The sequence below is a fragment of the Tetrao urogallus genome, assembly GCF_951394365.1.
Source record: "Tetrao urogallus genome assembly, chromosome: 5".
NCBI classification, from domain to species: Eukaryota; Metazoa; Chordata; class Aves; order Galliformes; family Phasianidae; genus Tetrao; species Tetrao urogallus.
In genome coordinates, this window is record NC_136818.1 from 15,608,156 (window position 1) to 15,629,971 (window position 21,816).

General features: G+C 39.0%; 1 protein-coding gene across 1 annotated transcript in view; it reads right to left on the bottom strand.

The window, feature by feature from the left end:
* Window positions 1–21,816, bottom strand: part of TGFBR3 (transforming growth factor beta receptor 3) — a gene marked incomplete at both ends in the record, with an annotated part of 94,541 nt that overhangs the window by 54,271 nt on the left and 18,454 nt on the right. Inside the window, one exon of the mRNA XM_079535507.1 lies at window positions 9,311–9,495. Coding sequence (XP_079391633.1) covers window positions 9,311–9,495 — 185 coding nt within the window. The remainder of the gene's footprint in view (window positions 1–9,310; window positions 9,496–21,816) is intronic.

A 21,816-nucleotide genomic window follows, 5' to 3' on the forward strand; every position in this document is an offset into this window, starting at 1 on the left:
AAACATTTCTCCAGACAATATTCTGCTCTGTACTTACGTGTACATGCATGGTTTACCTAACCTCTTCTTTGGTGAATCACCTGAGCTGCAAGGTAAGTCGGATGTCTTACTCCTCTCTCCCATCCCTAAGCTATACTTGTGTTTTTGCATTAACACTGCCTAATGTCCTGAAAAAAAAGCAGAAGGGGTAGAGGGACTAACATGTTTGAGTTGTTATGAGCACAAAATGTAAAAGCAGTTCCTGTTCCAAAAGAAATGCTTCTTACAATGAAAAATATAAGATCACTATGTTCAGATAGAACAATTTTCCTTAAAGGTGTTTGAGGTACTCTGAGTAAATCTACACAGACTTTTCAGATAAACAGAAGTTCCTGCTGCCTGCATTTTTAGCAACTTAGATATGCACTAGCCACACAACCAGAAACTACATGGCTGCATTAATGTACCACTGCAGCACTGATGCACCTCACTTGTCCATGGGTTTCAATCATAGATCAGTTCAAACTAACTTCTGCATGTCAGAGGCTTTGCTCCTCAAAGTTTTGCCAGACCACACATCGATCTAGATGAGTGGAAAACAGAGACGCCATTCTGCAGGTGTCTTTCAGAATGGCAGTCAAATAGAGAAGCGTAATATATGGAGTTCATATTTTTACTGGACATATAAAACCAAATTCTTCCTTTCCAAGCCTGGGAAGAGAACAGCGGGCACACGCATGAGTCAAAAACAGAAAATGTAAGCAGCAGCACCAGATTTAGGAAATGGCTTTGTTTACATTATTGTCACTAACCTATTAGTCTGAGTAAAACATGCTGCAAGTGTGTCTGTAGTACCTAATTTGTGAGTAAAAGCACAAAGAAAACTGCCTTCAGAAGATTCAACAACTGCAGCCAATACATTTTCTTTTCTTTTCCCCTACCTTCAGGCAGGTGTTCATTCTTTCCAGTTTTTTCCTGTTTTCAAACTTCAAAAAGAAAATTATAACTTTTAGTATGTACACGCAAGATAATATTTGGGGAATACTTTAGAGAATGAAATTGCACCAAGCACTTGGAAAAAAAGCCCCAGGAACCAAATTTTCTCAGTTTAATCAGTTCTCTCTGTACATGTAAGACTGCTCAAATCTGTATACACTTGCAGAATCAAAGCCGTGAACACCTGACAAAACCTCCAAAGAATTGGTGAGGCGGTCACACAAGACATTTCACACACAGTAGTACCATTCTGAGCATTTCTTATCTATACTGTCTTGCTGATTCTTGCTTGAAAAGAAATTCACTAAAGAAAACACTGTTGTGCTTTCCATCTAGCAGTGCAAAAATGGATTGCAGCTTCCTGCTTGCAAAGGTTCTCCACATAGCTCCAGTGAATTCTCAGAGCCTAATTTTGTCCCATTCTACGTATCTCTTGAAAGCCAAATAAGCAGTGGAGGCAACAATGCATGTTCTAATGGTCTATTCTGAGAAAAAAAAAAAAAAAAAAAAAGTAGTAAGTGCCCCTGTGCTTCTCTACTAAACAACGACACAGTATAACACTTCCCAAAACTTCCCAAAGGGCCTTAAAATTTCACTTGAGCACTTGCATGCTTCATAGAATGCCACCACTGCCATGCTTTACTTGTATTACACAAGCACAACCATAAAAATGCTTCCATCTTTTAAACTGCCTAAACAACTGCTTAAGGGACACTGTCAACTATAAATTACCTATAATTCCTTCATACTTTTTAAAGCAACCTAAATTTCATCTATTTATACCTCTTGGTGGTGCTATTTTCGCATCTTCACCCTGAAATAAGTTTTACCACTGTGGAAGTACTCTGTTTATGTTTCACATGGAAAATGAGAATCTTGTGTAGAGAAACAAAAACTTGAGTGAATGAGAAGTGCTAGCAAAAGCACAGTCTATGTACATTAAAAACAAACAAACAAAACAAAGTCTATTAAAATGTTTTTTCCTCTTCTCACACCTTTCCACCACAGATTTTACTTTCTCAGCTGATCCAGGAAAGTAAACATGAAGCACTGCAAGCTGCACTCAATTTATGTTGGAAATTTTCCCTGCTGCGAAGAACAACTGGAGAACAACTCTATCAATTCCAACTTTAGTGTCAAACAGACACTCCAGAGAACAACATAAACCCAGCCACTCATGGCAAGTGCTGCTTCAACATCTCCCTCATACACACACGTAAGCCCAAAACCAGACTGGAGCCTGCCCATCAAGTTTATGATATAAAAGGACTTCTGGAAATGCTATCATTTCTCTAACTATCTTTTATTGGTAAAGTAACTATAGACAAAGAAGTAATTAATAAATATTCCAAGCCACATCAGATAGAAAGGGGTTTTAAGGAGGGAATTAGAGATCAAGAATTTGGATCACAGTTTATGATCAAAATCACAACACATGCATTTGCCTGAAAGAACATGTACATGTGCACAATGTACTTGTACACATATGAGAAGCAGAGAAGGAGGAAGACTGGTAAAGCCAGCAGTGAAGGCTGGAACAGCTGCCTAGTTCTCTCTACAATCTTGTAATTGCAAAGTAGCATCTGTGGGCACACACAGCAGAGGAAAACAAACATCAGTAAGACAGTCCAACTTTCAGCTCCTAACAGGATATTTTAAAGACAGTCAGCAAAACCGAAAACTCCAAGCAATCAGAAAAGTCATTCTGATATTTTTCCTTTGAACCCCTTGGCCTCTTGAAGTGGGCCTTGGCATTACTTCACACTCCGTTCCAAGAAGCTCTGTGAAACAGAATAGGTCTCATTTTCCATGCACGGAAAATAATTCCATTTCTTGAATAAAAAAACACCAAGGATTTGCCCTGCACTTTTCAAGTAGTGTGAAGTTACTGTTGTCTCTTTAAGAGTAGTCAGGCACCAGGCAGCGCTCCTGCAGGACAGCAGCTCTGCACAAACAGCCTCTTCTGGCAGACACAGGACTTCCTTTGGCAGTTTTGGTGGGCAGAGTGTGAAATGATTGCCAAACTCAGTGACCAGCAATTCCTGAGCTGACTGAAAACAACCCACAGCAACTGCAGGCCAGGGCAAACAAAAAAACCCACATTAAAAAAGGCTGAATTTTATACAAGCACAGATGCTTTAAAGTGCTAAGAAAAAAAACGGTGGGGTATGGGGGGTTGGGGGCGGGAAAAGAGGGTTGTAAGCCTTCCTTGAATGAAGGCTGAGGTGTTTTTTGTTTTTAAAGATGTGGCAATGTCAAGCTCACTCATCAAAGCAATTAAGGTATCCCATGCTGTAGTCTTCTCTTTAGGGTTTACCCTCTCGCATTTGGAACAAAACGCTTTACTTCCAAGTAACTGTTCCTCTCATCTGAAGTATCAGCTCTGACTTCTCCATCCCCAGAGAAGCTGAACATTTTCCACCTCCTCCTCATCCCCAGATATTCTGGGCAGCACCACTCCTCTCTCAGGCCATCTCACTGCAGGTAATCCATGCCATGCCTGCTTCAGAAACCCTGTGTACCTTTGCATGGCTTCTTGCAAGTTTGCTGTCATAGTTAGACATTCATTACTGCAGCCAAGCAAAGGTGTTCAGAAAACAGAGAAGTAAACTCAGCAATATACCTTTGCAATGCTGACGTCTTTTGCAGAAACAAAGGCACAGTACTTTGCTTTTATCTATGAAAGTTTCTTCTAGAACAGCAAGTATTTTTCTTCAAAACAGATCCCTTTGGCCTACCAGAGCCACCAAACATGCCCAAATGCAGCAGCATAAGCTTCCCACTGTACCACAGCTAATGAGTATAGGGCAGATGGAAGCAGTATGGCAAACCAAGCAACATCCCCTGTATTTCCCAGCCTGAATTTTGTACCACATACTGTGATCAGCTTACTAGAATCATCACTTTGTGTAGCCAAGTGATACAGCAGTGCACAGACAGCATTGATGGTGACAGTGAAAACTGCAGTCTAGTTTAATCTCACAGAAATAAAACAACCTTTTTATATCTGTGCCTTTTGATTCATTATGAATTTCAGTAGTGCATAGGATTATAATCCAATTCTTTCAATTTGGAAGAGGACAGAGGAGAATCAAGTTAGGAAGAAGAGGTTGCCAGAAAGGTTTTAAGTCCACTCTGCCAGGTGCTTCAAATATTCAAATAAAACCAGCCCATCTTTTCTGTCAATTTCAGACTATTTGGTCATGTTGACACTGAGAGCTCGGCACTAAAAAGCTCAGGAGAAAAAGAAGCTCATTTTATTTTTACTGCGCCTCAGACACTAAGACTAAAACACCTCAAATTGACATTTGATTGTCACTAAATCAAAACCCGTTTTTAAAAAAATGCATTCTTAGAGGAAGAAATAAGCATAAACTGAAATGACTGAGTAACAAAAACTTCACTAACTACACTGTCAAGTAACAAACTTTGAATTCCCTTCCTATGTGGTTGCCAAGATTTCAAAGCCTAGGGGCAGCAGGATGGCACGTCTAACCACACTCAAAGCGAACCCCCTTTATTAGAGCTCTTTCTCAAGGCTTCCCTCAGATCTTTGTGTGCCTGAGCATGAAACAAATATTTCCACCAACATGGCCATGGCACGCTGTTGTGTAATTTGAGTAATCTAAGGAACCTTGCTCTGAAAATCATAAAAATAAAGCCTAAAACCCAAAGGACAGAAATAATAACAATCTATAAATTATGCAGGGAGAGAAATGAAAGTTAACGAATACAATCAAGAGGAAGCGTGAAAAAGGAAACATGGTGATTATCCAAGCATTTGAAATTAAGAAAATTGGCATGGAAGTTATAATACCAAATGGTATCTGCCATGCTGTTTCTGCAGAGACTTCCGACAGTGTCATACTGTTGGCAATGGATTTCCACCAGGTTATAACATACACACCTTTCTGCAAGACCACCACCTCACAGAACAGATGAAAAAACAAACAAATAAATCTTGCTGTAAAGGTGACAAGACACCAAAGGCACATTTATTCAGACTCCACATGCACCGTATCAAGTAACATAAGCACTGCTGTAAGCTACTAGAATATCTGAAAGTATTTAAAACCATTTAAAGCTTGGCCACCCAGTTCATTAATTTTAGGTACATACACTTTATGGACAAATGCTAATGCAGCAACTGGCATATGAAAATGCACAGCTCAAAAATATAGCTGCATTCCTAGAGGTATGTTGAGACAAACTTTTGAAATAAACTTCAGAAAGTACTTTAAATAAACGCATGGGGAAATCTAACCAATACATAGAAATCTAAGCAAAATGATCCAGGATCTTCAAAGTCCTAAAATTTGAATCATTCCAACACAGAACTACCCTGAATTCAGGATGCACAGCAAAAGTCAGGATGTAGAAAAATGTTATCAGGTGACAATTTCATTGTCTCTTCCTGTCCCATTTTTACAACTCTCCAAATTCTCAGAAAATACTACAATGTTGGACTTCAACAATTTTGCACATTATTTTATGGCTTTAAGCAGGCCAGCTCAGGAACCTGAAGGTACTTCCCTAGTAAGTGCCCAACTATAATACTTAGCCCACTCAATAGGAACTAACATGCATTTTAGTATCAGGTCTGCTCACAAAGGAAAATAATAAACTCTTATGAATTTGTTGTCACACAATACTGAGAAGAAAGACTGGAATTATTACAGCCTCAGAAGCGTTAATCATGATTATAAAAAAAAAGACGATTCCTCGCTTTTCCTGCCTTCATTTCGCATAACACATGTTAAACATCTGTATCAGGCATAACATCTTAAAGCTATTGAGGATGAGGATGTCAAGAAAACAATAGTGAATCTGTTGCCAGGAATTCTGATTCCGTGTAGTCACATGTATTCAAATCCCAAGTACCCACATGAGAATAATTTTACATTCCCCTGCTCCACCTTTAACTATTTCAGTTGTGACTGCATGCCTGAAGCAGATCAGGGAAACGCAACAGGCATTGAACAAAATAATGTAAGTTGATATTCTTAAAAGAATCTCACATCATTTGAAGACTCTATAACATATTTGTTTAAGAAGTGACTTTAATCTTAATATAAAAAGCTTTTCTATACGCTTTTTTCTGGTGCAAATTGCTCGAAACATAACAATTCTTTCCCAGAATGAATAGCCTCACAAGAAAGCAAGCTCTTCTGAAAACTAGGAAACTTGAGCAGTAAAGACACCAAAAGCCACAGAGAAAGTTCCTGTAAGTGTTTGGCAGTTCTGGCTTTCAGCTGAGCCCCAGATCAGTACAGAAATGCACACATGCTCTCACTTCCCCAGGAATATTTGATCAAATAAAATAAACAAAGAAGGCTTGCATTTTTCATGCCAAGCTCAATAAAAACACTTGTGGCTATTACACGCACCCGTATTCTATTTCCTATGATAAAGCACAGCCAATATGAAGTGCCATAAAAGACAGTTCTAAGGAATATTTCAAAAACACTGAAACTTTTGGGGTTCTTTCTTGGAGAAAATGTCTTGACAGTCTCAACAAACAAGATGTCCTATCAACTAAGATAAACAATGTAAAATACAAATAAATTCCTTGGAGAACAGAGACACGATTGCAGCATTTCATGGCATGACCTTCTATCTATGAGATGTCAGTCTTAACCTGAAAGTGCTAAGTTATCAATTTAGATGTGCAAACTTCAGAATACATAATCCCACACATTTCTGGTCAGCCAAACCTTACTAATCATTAAATAAAGAAGTCTGCACATGTTACAGAGGAACACATTGCTCTGCCATGTCCTTCCCCTACATCAGCCACCCTTTCTAAGTTAAAGTCTGTGAATGTTTGTTGTCTGTCTATTGTACACAAGTGCCAAGCAAGTTAAATTAATTAAACATGTATGTTGCACACTGAAGAGAACCAGGATAACTTTGTGAGTATGTTCTCCAAAGAATTTGCTATAGGAAATTTACACTTCTTCCAGGATGTAAGAGATGTGTAATTTCGCAGCATCTAGTACTAGTAGTATTTTGAGGCTGCAGATTCTACTAGTGTACTGTCAAAAAATATTTTTATACTGGAGTATTATCTATATTGTGTGACATATCTCTACCTTTGCTATCAGTATTTGCAGGCAACAGGAAAAACCTCAGCTGGTAAATCAAATTAATTTAACTTGAAGTGATGAGAAATTCTAGTTCAAGACAAAAGGGCACTCAGAGTTGATCTGTACAATAATGGAAAAGATATTCGCTTTTTGTTTTCAGACTCCGGTCCTACAAGTAAAACCTGATCTTTCCAAGTTGTGTACACTCTCTTGCTCTACATTGTCACCAGCAAGCCTTGCTGTAGCTTCCCATTCATTTTCAGAGCAGCGATTTCTGAAGGCTGCAACTAGAAAATAGTTGGGAGCAGGTGGCTATGGGCTGCAAATTGTGGAGTATGTTCTATGTCCATCGTATTAGTATTAGTATACCACAGAAGTATACAGAAAAGACTGGGCCAATTGCTTTCAGAACACATTAGAACAGGCACATGCAGTATCCTTCTACTAGACAATAACTAATCTTTATGCATTTAAATTTTAGTTTAAATTTTAATTTAAATTTTCTATCATGTTGTCAAGACAATTAGTACTAGCATAGTCTACAGCCTCGTGTGTATGTGACTCTAGTTCATGCTGTGTGTGCATAACCGTAAAAACTGCACTGCTACACAATTCATGGTAAGAGCATATTTTGGCACGATAACATTTAGTTTCATGCAAATGTAAGCCTTGCAGTTGATTCGTTCTGGCCCCTTGGGAGATGCTAAAGCTGGAGTTCACCTACTTCACCTCACATTCAGGCACCCTTTGGCCACTATTAATTTACAATTAACACTACATCAGGTCCCTACAGTGAGGATGTTCTTCTATATATTTTTAACAGAACTTGTGATTACCTTGTGAGGCCTACCTGTCAGAGTAAATCTGTCTGAAACTTTCCAACAGATTTAAAAGTTCCTGGGTGACAAGAGAGGCACTAATAAAGGCATAGCAGAACTACATAAGGCTTTTGGTTTCCATAAGAAACTACACTGCACAGGTTTCAACTTCAAACAGTTTTTCATGCCTAAAAAGCTGGCTGTAAAAAGGGTAGTTATAGTCATTCATAACAACCCAATGCCTTACAAGTTTTAAGATAACAACAATAGAATCTCTGCTCCTCATTCTCAGAAGAAAATATTTTTCTATTCATTCTATGACAGTTGAACTGAAGTTGATCAGACATTTTTGATTAAAGGCCATCAATGAGATGCCTTCCAAATAAAACAGTATCTTCTCTTTAATCATACACTAGACCTTTCAGGCAGTGTAAATACTGAAAACATACAGCAGCTGAAGTTCTACAGATGCATACACTAAACCCTGAGTTAAATACAGTACAAACACAACAAGGCTGCTATTGAAGTCAGAGGAAAAACTGATTATGGCCAAGAGCATCTGCCTGAATTGAACACACTATAAAAGATTCCACTTACAAGTTCTTCCAGCACAGATTTAGACTCTCTTTTCCTAAGCTTCCATATGATAGAACATCATCTTTGTTCTTTCATCACTAATTCTACTAACTGTGCACACACACACTGCTCTCACGGGAAACAGTGCTCAGGATTTGTGTGTGTAATAACTGTAGGAACATGAACTAAGAAACTCAGCTGTTGTGGCATGCAATGTTTTCTTTTCACTTCAGCACTTGGTTTTGATAGTAAACAACAGTACTGCAGAAGTTAACATCAAAAATTTTCTTCTGCTGCTGCTTCCAGAGCAGCTTAAGTTCTTGCCAGTCTCTCCAAGTGCAATGTATATAAATAAGTAATTGGATTGTACTTAAGAACTATCATAATCAGCAACACTTGCTATCTGCTCAACATTCCCCACTCAGTGAAGCACTAAAGATGAATTACAGGGCTATAAGAATCTGAACTTTAGTATTTGTTTATAGTGGTCGTGGCAAGAATCCAAAGGTATTCATGTTAATTTACAACACATTTAGGTAAATGATCTGGCTTTGAAGACAGCCAATTCTGTAAAGGCCTCTTGTAGATCCCAATCTGTTTCTTATTTCCTTTGCCCACCCCACCAACTTTTTAAACTATACTTCGTGGTTGTGAAAGGTGACAGAGAGAACGACTGGGTATGGAAGTAGTTTACTCCTATGACATGCAAAGCATATGTGGACGATACCAATGCAAGCTGCACATGCTTCTTTGCATAGTCTGGATGTTCACAATTCAGAAAATAAACTTAGAATAATCCCATTTGCAGACACACTTTTAGTCATGGATCTGGAAGAAAAGCAATTACTCCTTTACCTCTCGTTCATGATGGTCGAGACCTTCCTCAGGATTTCTGAGATTGAGGACATGCACCTCTTGTGGTAGGCCTGTTGTGCCTCGGCTTGCACAGCCAGATAAGACTGTGAAACTCTCCAATAGAGCATGGACTGGGTGTGAACTGTTAACAGGAGATAGCACACACTCACTCCTTGGCACAGGACCTGCAGGGGAAGAGACAGATGCATATCATTTAGAGAAAAAGAGCAATTCACAGATTCCATCTGTCAAATAATAATGTCCCTTCTGGTCACAAAACCAATGGGAATACTAACAGAGATGTCATGTTTATTACCCACATTACGAATAAATTTTAATTTAGCATATTCTCCTGAATATGTTAAACTCTTAAAGTATTTCTCTCTCTGAAAGTCTGAATTTAAAATACATTATTTAAAATTGAAGATAGTGTTGTCATTATCAGAAAGGAAATTAAGGAAGGAAAAAAAAAAAAAAAAAAAGGATGACAAAAATACCCTGACGGAGAAAAAGAACAGTTAGGGTGGTTAGGAGGAATTGGTTAGTCTTAGATATGAATTATTTGCTTATGTCAGACACTGTTATCTCCAAACACTGAAAAATGCAACTATGTATATACAACAATGAAAAAGTTAATGTCTAGTATAATGTAATTCCAGCAGGAAGGATTTGGGCAAGTTGCATATGTTGCTTTTGAAGCACTACTGATTTATGGTGAACACTATTCAAATACACTGGACAAAACAGAAGTTTATCACATGATAAAATGAAATGTTTGTTTACTGAGTCTATTTTGCGTCTGACAGCAATTATCTACACTGATAACGGATATCTAGTCCAAAACAGAGTGTACGCCCTTTTAAATAATCACCAGAGCATGATGCAGTGCTGCACTCTCATATAGTACGTGAGAGTGAGACAGCGTGATGTGATACAACAAGATACAGCAGAAGCTGAAACATACGGAAAAGTTTACATTTGAACTATATCTCAGGAAACTAAAGCAAGACAAATATTTATGAAAAGCAGCCTTGCTTTTCCAAAATGGCTCAAACCCACCCCTGACAGTAACAGATACAGTATGTTTTGGATTCAGGAGGTCACAGGAGAACGCCAATTGACTTAACCCCTAATTTGCACCAGAGTCAGCTAGATAAGAATTAGACAAACTAGTCAGTTCAAAAGCTACACTGTATAAAGGAGAACCACAAAGCAGAATTCTGATTTCTCTGGCTGGCATGCAACTACAATTAAAGGAAAATGTTTCTTTAAAAGTATATATATTATTAATAATAGTAATATAAAGTTCACAGTGAAAGAAAATGCATAAATGATCAAATAGCAGAGCTCTTTCTGTTTTTGTGAAATCTACATCCAGCAATCTAGCTAGCACTAGAGATCATTTGACCTGGGTGTACATGTTTAGTTATATTAGGACTGACTTACACTTTGCTGGTTAAAAAGATAGCTCACTCAAGATACAGTTAGCAACTGGCCATTTAAAGCCAAAGACCATCTTAGAATAGATGTTTTACGGAAAAAACAAGGCCACTGAGAATGGTGATACTTCCACAGTGCCTTGGGTTGTGCATGTCTTGTCCTGCAGAAGGGGCTGCTCCTGAGACCCACTGGTGCATGCTACGTATCCTGCCAGCTCCCAAAGAATGGGAGCAGTTATTAAAGGCAGTGCTGCAGGCATAAATTACACATGCCTGTGCTTGGGATGCAGAAGATAAACAAACTTCCTGTTCTCTGTATGAGGAGCTTGGTATTAGCACTGACTGGCTGCATGGGGGATTGCAGGTTTGTCTTTTTACTACTTTTTAAGAATATGCATGTAAGATGAAAGCAGTCCAAGCAATGACACTCAGTTTAAAAAATAAATAAACAATAAAAATAAACTGAGACTATTGCCCTTTGTAACAGTTGAAACATTCAGAATTTGCAATAGAAGTATCGCCAGCAGCAAGGGCTCATTTTCTTGATGTACAAGTGCAGATCAATTAGCCCAACCACTGACGTGCAAGTCCTGCAGCAGAACAAGTTATTACACAATCTGCACATAAAAAGAATTTCTAAATATGTGCGTTTCTTGGGCTAGGGAACAAACTGAGAGCCAAGGAGCAGCCATGTGTTGAACTGCTTTTCTTGCAAACTAGAGTGGAGTTGACATGTGTAAAGAAGCCTTTACCATAACAGAGAAGAAAAAAAAAAAAAAAAAAAAAATCAGGGAAAGAGAAAATTCATACAAATATAAGCACACGCCAAAAAGAAATAGCAGCATGGGGGAGAGGTCCCAGAAAAGTATGGGGCAAGATAGCCTGTATATAAAGGACAGAGAGAAAAGAAAGTCTGGCACGGGAATAAAAAGCTGTAAGACTTAGAACAGGATGGAAATGGAGCTGCTGACAAAAAACATACTTTTAGCAAAAGTTCAGGAGAAAGCGCTAATACCTCCCTCCTGGCACTTGATCCCCTCCTGACTACCTGTTTCCATGCAGTACACATACCAGCCCTCCCCTTCAGCCAGTCTTTATTTGATACACGTTTGCCACACTAGAGGAAGTTGTGTGTTTTTCCCCATCTCTGTAAGGCTCATCTACAGGAAGGTGACGGTGACCAATAGAGGTGTTAATTTACCACAGCCCTGAGCTTTCTATAATGTCCTCTCCTCACTGGCACCCCCAGGCGCGCTAGACAGAGCTCCGCATGGCAGGCTTTGCAAAATGGAAACACTCACAGAAGGGAGTAGCAGTTCACATTCTGGATAACGATGTGCAGCAGGGCTTATCTACACAATGACAGGCAGACGGAGGCATGCCCACACTGCCTGCTATCCATCCAAACTGGAGGCGGGCCAGAAATCCTGCAGAACGCATGTAACCCCTCTGGCAGCACACCCGAGCGGCATACCAGGACGCACAGGGCTGGCTGCCATGGGTCCCAGGCCACACGAGTGTGGCCCCTTGACTCCTGCACACGAGTTGGCTCTGGGCCTGCCAGCACAGGGCTGGCCTCGATGCACAGCAGACAAGCTGCGTGTCCAGCACTGTGAACTACCCACCACCACTGCAACAAAGCGGCCACCCTATCTCCAGGCCCCAAAACAATCTTCTACCTTTCTTGTACATTCTCCTTCCTTCCCCTTTGCATCCTTGAGCAACTACGCTCCCAGTGCCACCACTAAGTGCACACATCAACGTTTTCTCTTTGATTCACTGCGATTTCTGTCAGCTCTGTACACCATTCCCTTAAATCACAGCTCTTCTGAGAAGCTCAGTGTAAGAAACCAACATTTTTGGGAAGGAGATGGAGAAGGCAAACGGGAGTTATTTCTTCTGACAGAGTTGCTTTCAGTCCATTGTTAGTGACTAAAATGCAGCCTCTGAAAGTCTCTGGAGATCAGAATGGCTACTGAAGGCTAGCTCCACTGTATTCCAACTGCATACACTGTCAGATTACCCAAATACAGAAATGTATGATGGGGTAAGTAACAGAGGCTTACACTAGACGTTGCATTTCTGCCAAGTTTTGCATAGGTGTTTGTGTAGAAATGTCCCTGGTCCACACTCTTCCTAGGAGCTTCCAAAGAGCTCAAGACTCAGGAATATTCTCTTAAATGTGCTGGCAATTCCTCTGTATCACGACGTCCACCGGCACCCAGTCTGTACAGCTATGAGACAGTTCTTTCCGCCACATGCCCTCTATTTATGCTTTCTTTCAGTCTCTTTACATTAGACAAGCCCCAGCCTGAGCTACCCGCTCACCACTCAATATCAACTTCTCTTTCCAGCATTACCTACTGCACCTGCAGGTCTTGTCTCATGCCACTCCAAGGCACTGGCAGGAGCTCTCTTTTCTCCAAATTAACTGCTATCTCTCTTCCTGGCTCCTCTCAGACTCCTCCCACTGATATTTCTTCCATCCTCCTGCCACACCACTTCCTGTGGCTAAAAATCTACTTACTTCTAGGTAGTTTAAATACTAGTGTGTATTTACAAGTCTGAGGAGAAAAACAAACAAACACCAACAGAAAGCCCTTTCTATGACACCACTAATCCATTCGTTTATCACCTCTGCAATATCTGCTTGTCTCTGAAAGCCAATACAAAACCACATTTCTCCAGTTTGTGTAGCTGCAAGCCTTTAGGATTCACTCCTTATCCTACTGAGAATATAAATGTGTAACGTACGATCATTGTTTGGCTTTTGTTTCACTATTACTGATTTGGACTATGTATTCGTTCAGTGAATACATTGAATTTAGTTACAGTTAGCAAATCCTGACTCTTATAACAATTATATCTTAATTGTGTAATGCCTGCAAAGTCTTTTGAAGAAGGAAAGCAGGTTAGGTAGTTTTATAACAACTTTACTGCGAAAGTGCTTTACGATGGCAAACGTTAGTGAATTTAGAATTTTAAAGAACTGTTCAGTGCTTAATTATCTTCCACTTCCAATTAATAAGAAAACCTTTAAGAAAATCTTAACACAGATCCAACCTTATTTGGTATGAACATCTGGAATGTATTCAATACAATTTCAGAATCTTGTTTCCCATATCATCCATGTTATTAATGAGTAACACGTGTTCTAAGAAAGTAGCAGAAAAGGGAGTAAACACGACATAGGGGAGTACACAGTAAGTAGCAAAGTAGGATGATACAACCTAAGACTAGCTAAGAGCTATGATGGATTTTATTCGAATAATAAATGCTAATGTACTTTCTGTTGTATTTCCATGGAGATTTCTATATTGCTGAAAAGTGTGATTAGCTCCTGAAAATTACATGAATCTCTGCTGTGGGTTCAAAAGCACATTAGCATGGCTCCCATATGTCATACAAGAGGACACAAGACACACCAATGGTATATAACACTCCTCAGTAGAACAACAGATTTAACCTAATTAATTTTTGAATGTGGCAATGACACACATCTAGTCATTATAAATAAAGACAAAAAATCCAAATCAAGACTTGAGAAACATCAGGGATTTCTGTGCTGTCAGGTACAAAGCAATATAAATGACTGCAGATCTTGCTAGAATTCATCACTTTAACATTGAAAAGCAAGCCCTAGAGGAGGCTAGCTATCAGAGCAGTGATTTCAGTATGCCCAAATGCCAGACTTCTGCAGAAGCTCTTTTGGAGAAGGTTAATTTAAGAGCTTTTCTTATATTAACTAGTCACAGTGACAACTGGGACAAGAAGGAAAGAAGAGACAGGATCCTCAAACCTAGTTTTGAGAGACAGCAAAGTTCTGAAAAACAAGAGGACTAAAAGTCATTTTCTCCAGAACTGAAAAGCATAAAATTCATTGCAGAGCACCTAAGCACGCTTAGTAATAATTTCTTCCTAAAATCTTTACCACTCAGTCCAACATCATTGTGTTTCGACACCATTAGATACATGCTAAGGGCTGAGGAACTACTAGAAAGACTTGTCATTCATCCCAAAACTTTCCACTAGAGCTAGGCGAAAACACTGAAAAACAATTAATTGCTGGCAAGTTTAATAGAATCACAACACAAATATCCATAAGAGTCCCATCTCAACAAATGAGATCTCTCTGAGGATCTACAGAATTACTGGTCATGGAAGTGGCCCCAGTTGCCACCATCTCATTTGCTAGATAGCCAACAAAGCCTTGACATTCAGTTGCCCAAAGAGTTAATAAATAATAAATAAATAAAGATAGAGGCATTGTACTGAAAACACAAAGACAGTATAGCTGTAGTACATAAGGCTTGATAAGCCTCCTTTCACATCCTTAGCTTTCAGGGAGTTTTTTTGTTTTGTTTTGTTTTACTGCTATATCTAGTATTGGCTTCTTGTCAGAAAAAAAAAGAAAAGGCATTTTTGATGGTGGAACTAGTTTTGATTGAATTACTACAAGGACAAATGGAAAAGGTTTAAAATTACAATGGAAAGGTTCATGGACAAATTGTGGCCATTTCTGAAAGAAAAAAATCAAAAGAAAAAAGAACTGCAAATGGGTTTGTAAAGGGTCTCAAAAACCTCAGGCTCCACATGTATCTACTTAAATTAGGGAGCTATAAAACTTGAACTGAGAAGAAAAGTATATCCTTAAGAAATATTCAATACAGATGGCAACATTTCGTTGTAGATGGAGTTAAAAATGTACAAACAATATTAAAAACATGTGCAGAAACAGAGGTTCCCCGTTCCAAAGCTCAAAGCCTGCTAATCTTCAGAAACTCCATTTCATGCACTCTTGCTCTTTCCCTCTTCCTCCAAAGGAAAAGAAAACTATCTCCTGGAAGATAACATTCCAACTTAACACTGACTTCTAATGCAAAAGCTATTGAAATCAGAACTTTGCTCTATGTGTTCTTAACTCACAATTATTACTCCAGAATTAATTGCCATTTCATTATCAGCAATTCTGTTCCAGACACATTCTGCATTTGGGCCCAACATTTCAATATAACAACATACTGAATTTCTCCACCTGCAACGTATTTTGATCCTTTATTTTCCTGCAGTTTTTCTAGACATTTCTGTTATGCATAACAAAGTCTATCTAGCATCTTCTGTTTGCCCATTCTGAGTCACTCAGATCTACAGATGACAGATCCCATACCATTTTGGGGTTGCAGTTATGCTTGGTATACACTCCAGCAGCTGTTTTTTTTTGTTTGTTTGTTTGTTTTTTACTTTTACATCTCTCTAGAGAATGTAATGAAAAAATCTCCTTTCTTGTTGCTGCTAGGTACTGGTAAAAGCATGAGGCTCATCTCCCTGTCGCAGCAGGGGTGACCAAGCCTCACTTGTTACATGCGTGGATCTCATGTTTTTCCCATGATGTAAAATTTCAAATTGCATCTTGCAAGCAATAAATACTTCCTTCTACTTGCAAACATAAGCACCTAACAACATTTTGTCCTTATAAGGATGTAAAATTAATGCACATTAAATTGGAGAAGTTAACTATTTAATCAAACTCAACTTCTGTAGCAATGTACTGCTGCTACTTAAGAAAGCAGAATTGTACCTAAATAATTAAAGTATCCATTTTATGAAAAATGTAAATGACATTCAAATTTATAAAGCAAAACTCATTTTGATAATTGCACAAGCAAGGCGAGGGTAGCTGATGTCAATACATCAGTATCTTGTTTACTAAATAAAACTCTAAGTGTCTAAATAAGACACATATTAAGCTAATTAAATAGAAAATGCAAAGATTGAAAAGTCTATTTGGTTTAACATCTGCCGAGCAGAATTTTAAGACATTCCAGTGCATGAGACATAATCTTCGAAAACAAACATCTGTACCTAAAAAACAAAGAAGTCTTTCAAAGCAGATGTACTGCAGCACGTAAAGTATCACTGTAATCAATGAGCTGCATTTTCTGTAACTTCTACTGCACTTATTCCTGACCAAAGTACTGTCAGAGCCCTAACTTCTCTTGAGATCTGCAACAAAACACTGCTTATAGGATCCATTCTCAAGTATTTTTCCACACTTAATGCACACGCAGTCTTGTACACACGCTCTCCCTCTCTTTCATCCCTTCACCCAAATATTTGGAAAACACACCACTAATATAAGACCATCTTTTAATCTGTATAAATAGAACAGCATGGATGTGTCGATATTTGTTTAAATAAACCTTGGAAATACATTTTCTGTTTTCTGTGCCAAATAGTTCACCACTGTTTCAGATAAGGTTGCTGACTTTTTCCTGTAGTTATCCTCGAGCAGCAGAAAAGAGACAAGTTTTCAGCAAACAAATACAAATGAAAAATACAAATATAGGTGATACTTTTACACAAACCTCAGGTCCCATGGAGCCCCTGTCCTTTTCCCAAAAGCTGCAAAAATTAATCAAGTGTGGTTTCCCTCCAGACACATCTGTATTTCAGAAAAGCATGAATTCCATCAATACTTGTATCAAGATACAAAGCCTAAACTGCAAGAAAATATTACATCTCAACAGGCTGAATGGAAAAATCAAATGTAGCATTCAGTTTCATCAATTTTAATTAATCAAATAATCAAGTTGTCTCCAGAATCATTATTAAAAAAAGATGAAGAAGAAATGAGTAAACAAAACCATTTCTAGCATTCCTTGCTCTTTATTTCAAACAACATGTAAGGTTTTGTTGTTGTGAAAGTCTCTTTCCCCAGAGATAGCCCATAAATTGTCACAGACTTATCCCTTCTTACTGTATAAAGGATAGGAAGTTGCATGGAAACAATGAATGGAAGTACGCTTTTTTTTTTTATTATTTTTTTAAATCAGACAACGACAGGAAGCATTTGGCTTGGTTTACATTAGAGCTCCATACTGGGGCCAAAAGGAAAACACCTATAAAACTAAATGCCTGCTTAGAGCAAAAACAAGTTTCAAAACCATTATATTTTTAATGAATCGGTATAGAAACTCCTCAAACCATCCTACTCACATTGCTATTGTTATCGTAATCCTGAAAATGAGTAAATTAAACATAACAGAGATGGGAATTCCAGACTTTATAAAGTCAGTTTCAAGAAAAAGAATCTTACTTTTATGATCAGCCACACAGGAATTCATGCATCATCAGATACCATTCACGAACACACATGAAATCCTAGATCAGACCTAGTGTTCTCTGTTTATCCAAGAAAACAAGTCTTCTGAGTCTCCCTTTCTCAGCCAAATTGCAAATTTGGCAATATTTATACAATATTTAAATTGCAAATATATATTTCCGTTCTCTGTATGCTTTTAAAAAACACTGATACAAGTTCTAATGACTTTCAAAGCAAGACAAATGCTGAATTATGCAAGAAACTGACAATAAAATTCATGTCATTACCACTGGGTGTGATCTTGCTTTGATACTACACCATGGGAGGAGCAGAGGAATTACCTTTCTGTGATGAACCAGTCATCTATATAATTTGGTATCTGATCGCAGGTAGCATCGAGAGTATCACAAAGTACGAAGACAAAGGTATCAGAATACACAACAATAGTAAGATCATAGAATGTATTCACTTGCTGGGAAGGTGAGGAAGGATTTTGTTTTGTTTTGTTCTCTTCTTTAAATTCAGATCAGAATGTCTTCAAAAACCTTGTGACACTTTTTCCTAAACGCAAGTAGTCACGCTCTTCATGCCTATCAGCTTCAATTTGGAACTACATACACAGCTCTTCTTTTGCTCAAAAATATGTGGCCCTATATCGGTTGTCTAAGAGACAATACCATGCAGTGAAAGGAGTTTATTATGTCCAAAGCTTTATCTAATGGCTGACAAGAGCCACCTCAAGAATATCAGGAAAGATTAAAGGAGGGCCTCAGAAACAGCAAAAGCCAGAGGGAAGAAAAAAACCAAAACCACACAGGCTTGGGGGAAGACTGCTCCATAGCTTTAAGAACACCAGCCCTTTTCTAATTAAAAATAACAAGATTGTGAGTTCAGTGGAAGGCTGAATTCCTACAGCTGACCCTTAAAGGATGTGTTCAGTATCACTAAACGTCTCACTGCACAAACCTTGAAAACTGATCCATGTCATGAGCTCAAGGAAAACAAATCCTCTCCTCCTCAAAATAGTTAAAGTTTCTTTCTCCTATTGGAGGTGAAAGACTAAAAAAAGCACAAGAGGCAACTGTACTCTTCCTCAGCTCAACCTCTGTGTTAGGATCAGCAAATAAATCAGTCATGGAATATGCCCTGCTACACTTTTCAGATTCAGGCAGTTTATTTCATTTTCCAGCTTGTTTTTAATTAGGAAGGGCTTTGTACTTAAAATTGTTCAAGGGTCAGTGCCTAAAGGAGAGCATACAACAGCGTTGAGGAATGTCCATAAAGGAACGTCCTTGCTTTATCCTGAACTTGAGGACAGGACCGTCTTGGCAGGGGAACACAGCATCCACACAAATGCCAGAAAGCTAAATACTGGCAAACATTTCTGTGAGTTCCACAAGACCGCTCAGACAAGGTGGCTGGACCAGGTTTCAAGCTGGTTGAGGTGGTTCACACCACAGCTGAATCTCCAGCAAAGGCAACAAATGTAACAGAGCAGCGCTCCTACAGCCATGGTCCACAGGTCTCTGATGGCTCAGACGCTCCTAAGTGGTCTGGATAGCTACATTTTCTTTATCCCAGTTCTAATTAAATTTGACAGCTAAGGTAAGTAATGCAAAATTCTGAGGGTTGGCTTCTCCACACTCTAAAAATCTTGGAAATCATATAACTGGGATATACACCCAGATACTATTGCAAGAGACAACCCCCCTCACACTCACAAGCAGAACATGAAGACTTATGAACAGAAGTCAATCAGAACAGCTTTCAGTCAGCATCAACAATAAAAAAAAACAAAGTTTTATAGATATATATACACAGATATTTTGAGACCTTTAGGTAAATTCGGTGTTGAGGAATGTGACACAAAATAGCACAGTGCGCAGCAGGCCACAGATAGCCCAAATACAGACAATGAAGTCGTCTTTCTATGAGTTGAATACCTGACATGCCTCACCCTCTTTTTTTCTTTTTCCCCCCCAGCAGCTCAAAAGAATCACTAGAAATTCCAAAAATACAAGAAAAACTTAGAGCAAAGAAAAATATATGCAGACACACTCTAGAGTATGGTGAACAACAGATCTAACTCGGGTGACTGGAAGCATTTATCTTCTGTTTCCACACATGTCAGTTTTTCCTCAAAAATCTCTCCCACAGTGACATTTTTGTTTAAAATAATTAAAAACCCCTCATTACCTTAGCTTTCAAGCTTCTTTGTAAATGCATACATAATACCATAAATCACACATACACCTAATTATCTTAAGCTAAACAGGAAGGTTCTATGTTAAAACAATTCTGTGGGCACCTGACAATGCTTATAAAGAACAGTATCAGGTAACATCTTTGAAAGCTCTTTTTCCTCTTGTTCTCCAAAGTCCACATGCTAGAATCTTTAAAATAGGACTTCAATACTTACTACCAAAAGCAAAATTCAATTTCCTGCTGTGAGACAAGGTCAGATACAGAAAGATTTTAACCCTCAACAAGACAAGCAAACCATTGCAAAAACAAAAAAGGAAGGTCTACTGAAACTTGCAGCTGCATTTTCTGTTTAAACCAGAAGCACCATTAAAGCAGAGACACAAACTACCTTAAAGTTACCATGGCAATAGCTCTTATCCATGCTGCTTACCATTGCGCCCTAATCCCTATAGTCATCATTTTTTAACTAGGTGAGCACAAACTGTTGGCTGGTTGCAGCCATGATGGCCCACACAGATCAGCAAAACCATGAAAACTCTTCAAGACAGCAAACAGCAGGGATTTGGCTTAGTATATTCAAAAGCACATAAAACAGCAAACTCCAGACATCCACTTAAAAGGATGACCCTCACACAGTTTTAGTAACGAAAAATAGGGCCTGTGCTTTCATGTGCTGTACGGTTATTGTCATCTTTTATAACTACTCTTAACTTGTGCTTGATATTCGAAAATCTAATCTATTTCTCCTTGAGGTGAAAAGTCAGAAGACAGACACTAAGGAGAAAAAAAAAAAAAAAAAAAAAAAAGCAACTGTCTGCAGAAATCCAGAAATCACAATATTTCTTTGTGTGCTTGTGCCCTGGACATGGAAGCCCTTGCACCACACATCCCATGGGCGGGTGAGGGAAGAAGCACAGCAGCTTGGCTGCACAACAGGGTGAAGTCAGAGGCGGATGCAGCAGCTGGGAACCATGAGCTGGAGCAAAGGTATGAGCTGAGCCATGCCAGGCCCTGATGCAGGACAGCTGGTTGGTGGATGGCAAATGCTGGGCTTGGCATCCAGGTGCAGATAAATGAGGAAGGCTCTGTGCCTCACCTACACAGGATGCTCCTCCATTTGCATGGGATGAGAGGGACAGACTCTAATGAGCAAGTCACTCATGATGGCAGATCTGACAGATCTGTACATATATAGCTACCGGTAGAGGAACACAAAACCACTGAAACTTAAAGCTACAGGTTTACAAGACCTGATGAATCATCCAACATCTCACCATAGCCAAAACCAGCATGTCTCACTCCCTCCATCTCTTCTTCCCACCAACACTTCCAGCACCTTAAGCCCATTTTGATGCTCAGACCCACTTTCTACAGGAGCTGATTCAATGCACTAATATTAAAGGAAACTAACCTAGCAATGAAAGGACTAAGCAGGCTTCCATTAGGTTCTGGTGCACAGAAGGACAGGGAGGAAGGCTCAAGGAGCACATAGGCTAGTTCCCTCTGAGGGCAGGAGGCTGGTGTACAACGCTGGGTCACAAGTAGCAAGGCCTGTTCTCCCTGGGCAGCAGGCAGCCAAGCCAGTACATTTGAAAGCACATGCAAAACCACAGACTGAATGCAAAAAAGACCTTCCTAGAAAGAAGAAGAGGAGTTTATAAGACCTGCTGACTGGGCAAATACGTTTTCCTTCCAGTCCCCGATCAGCACACAACACTACTGTCAAAAGCCCCCATGTGTTTGCACTTTGCAGTTTTGAC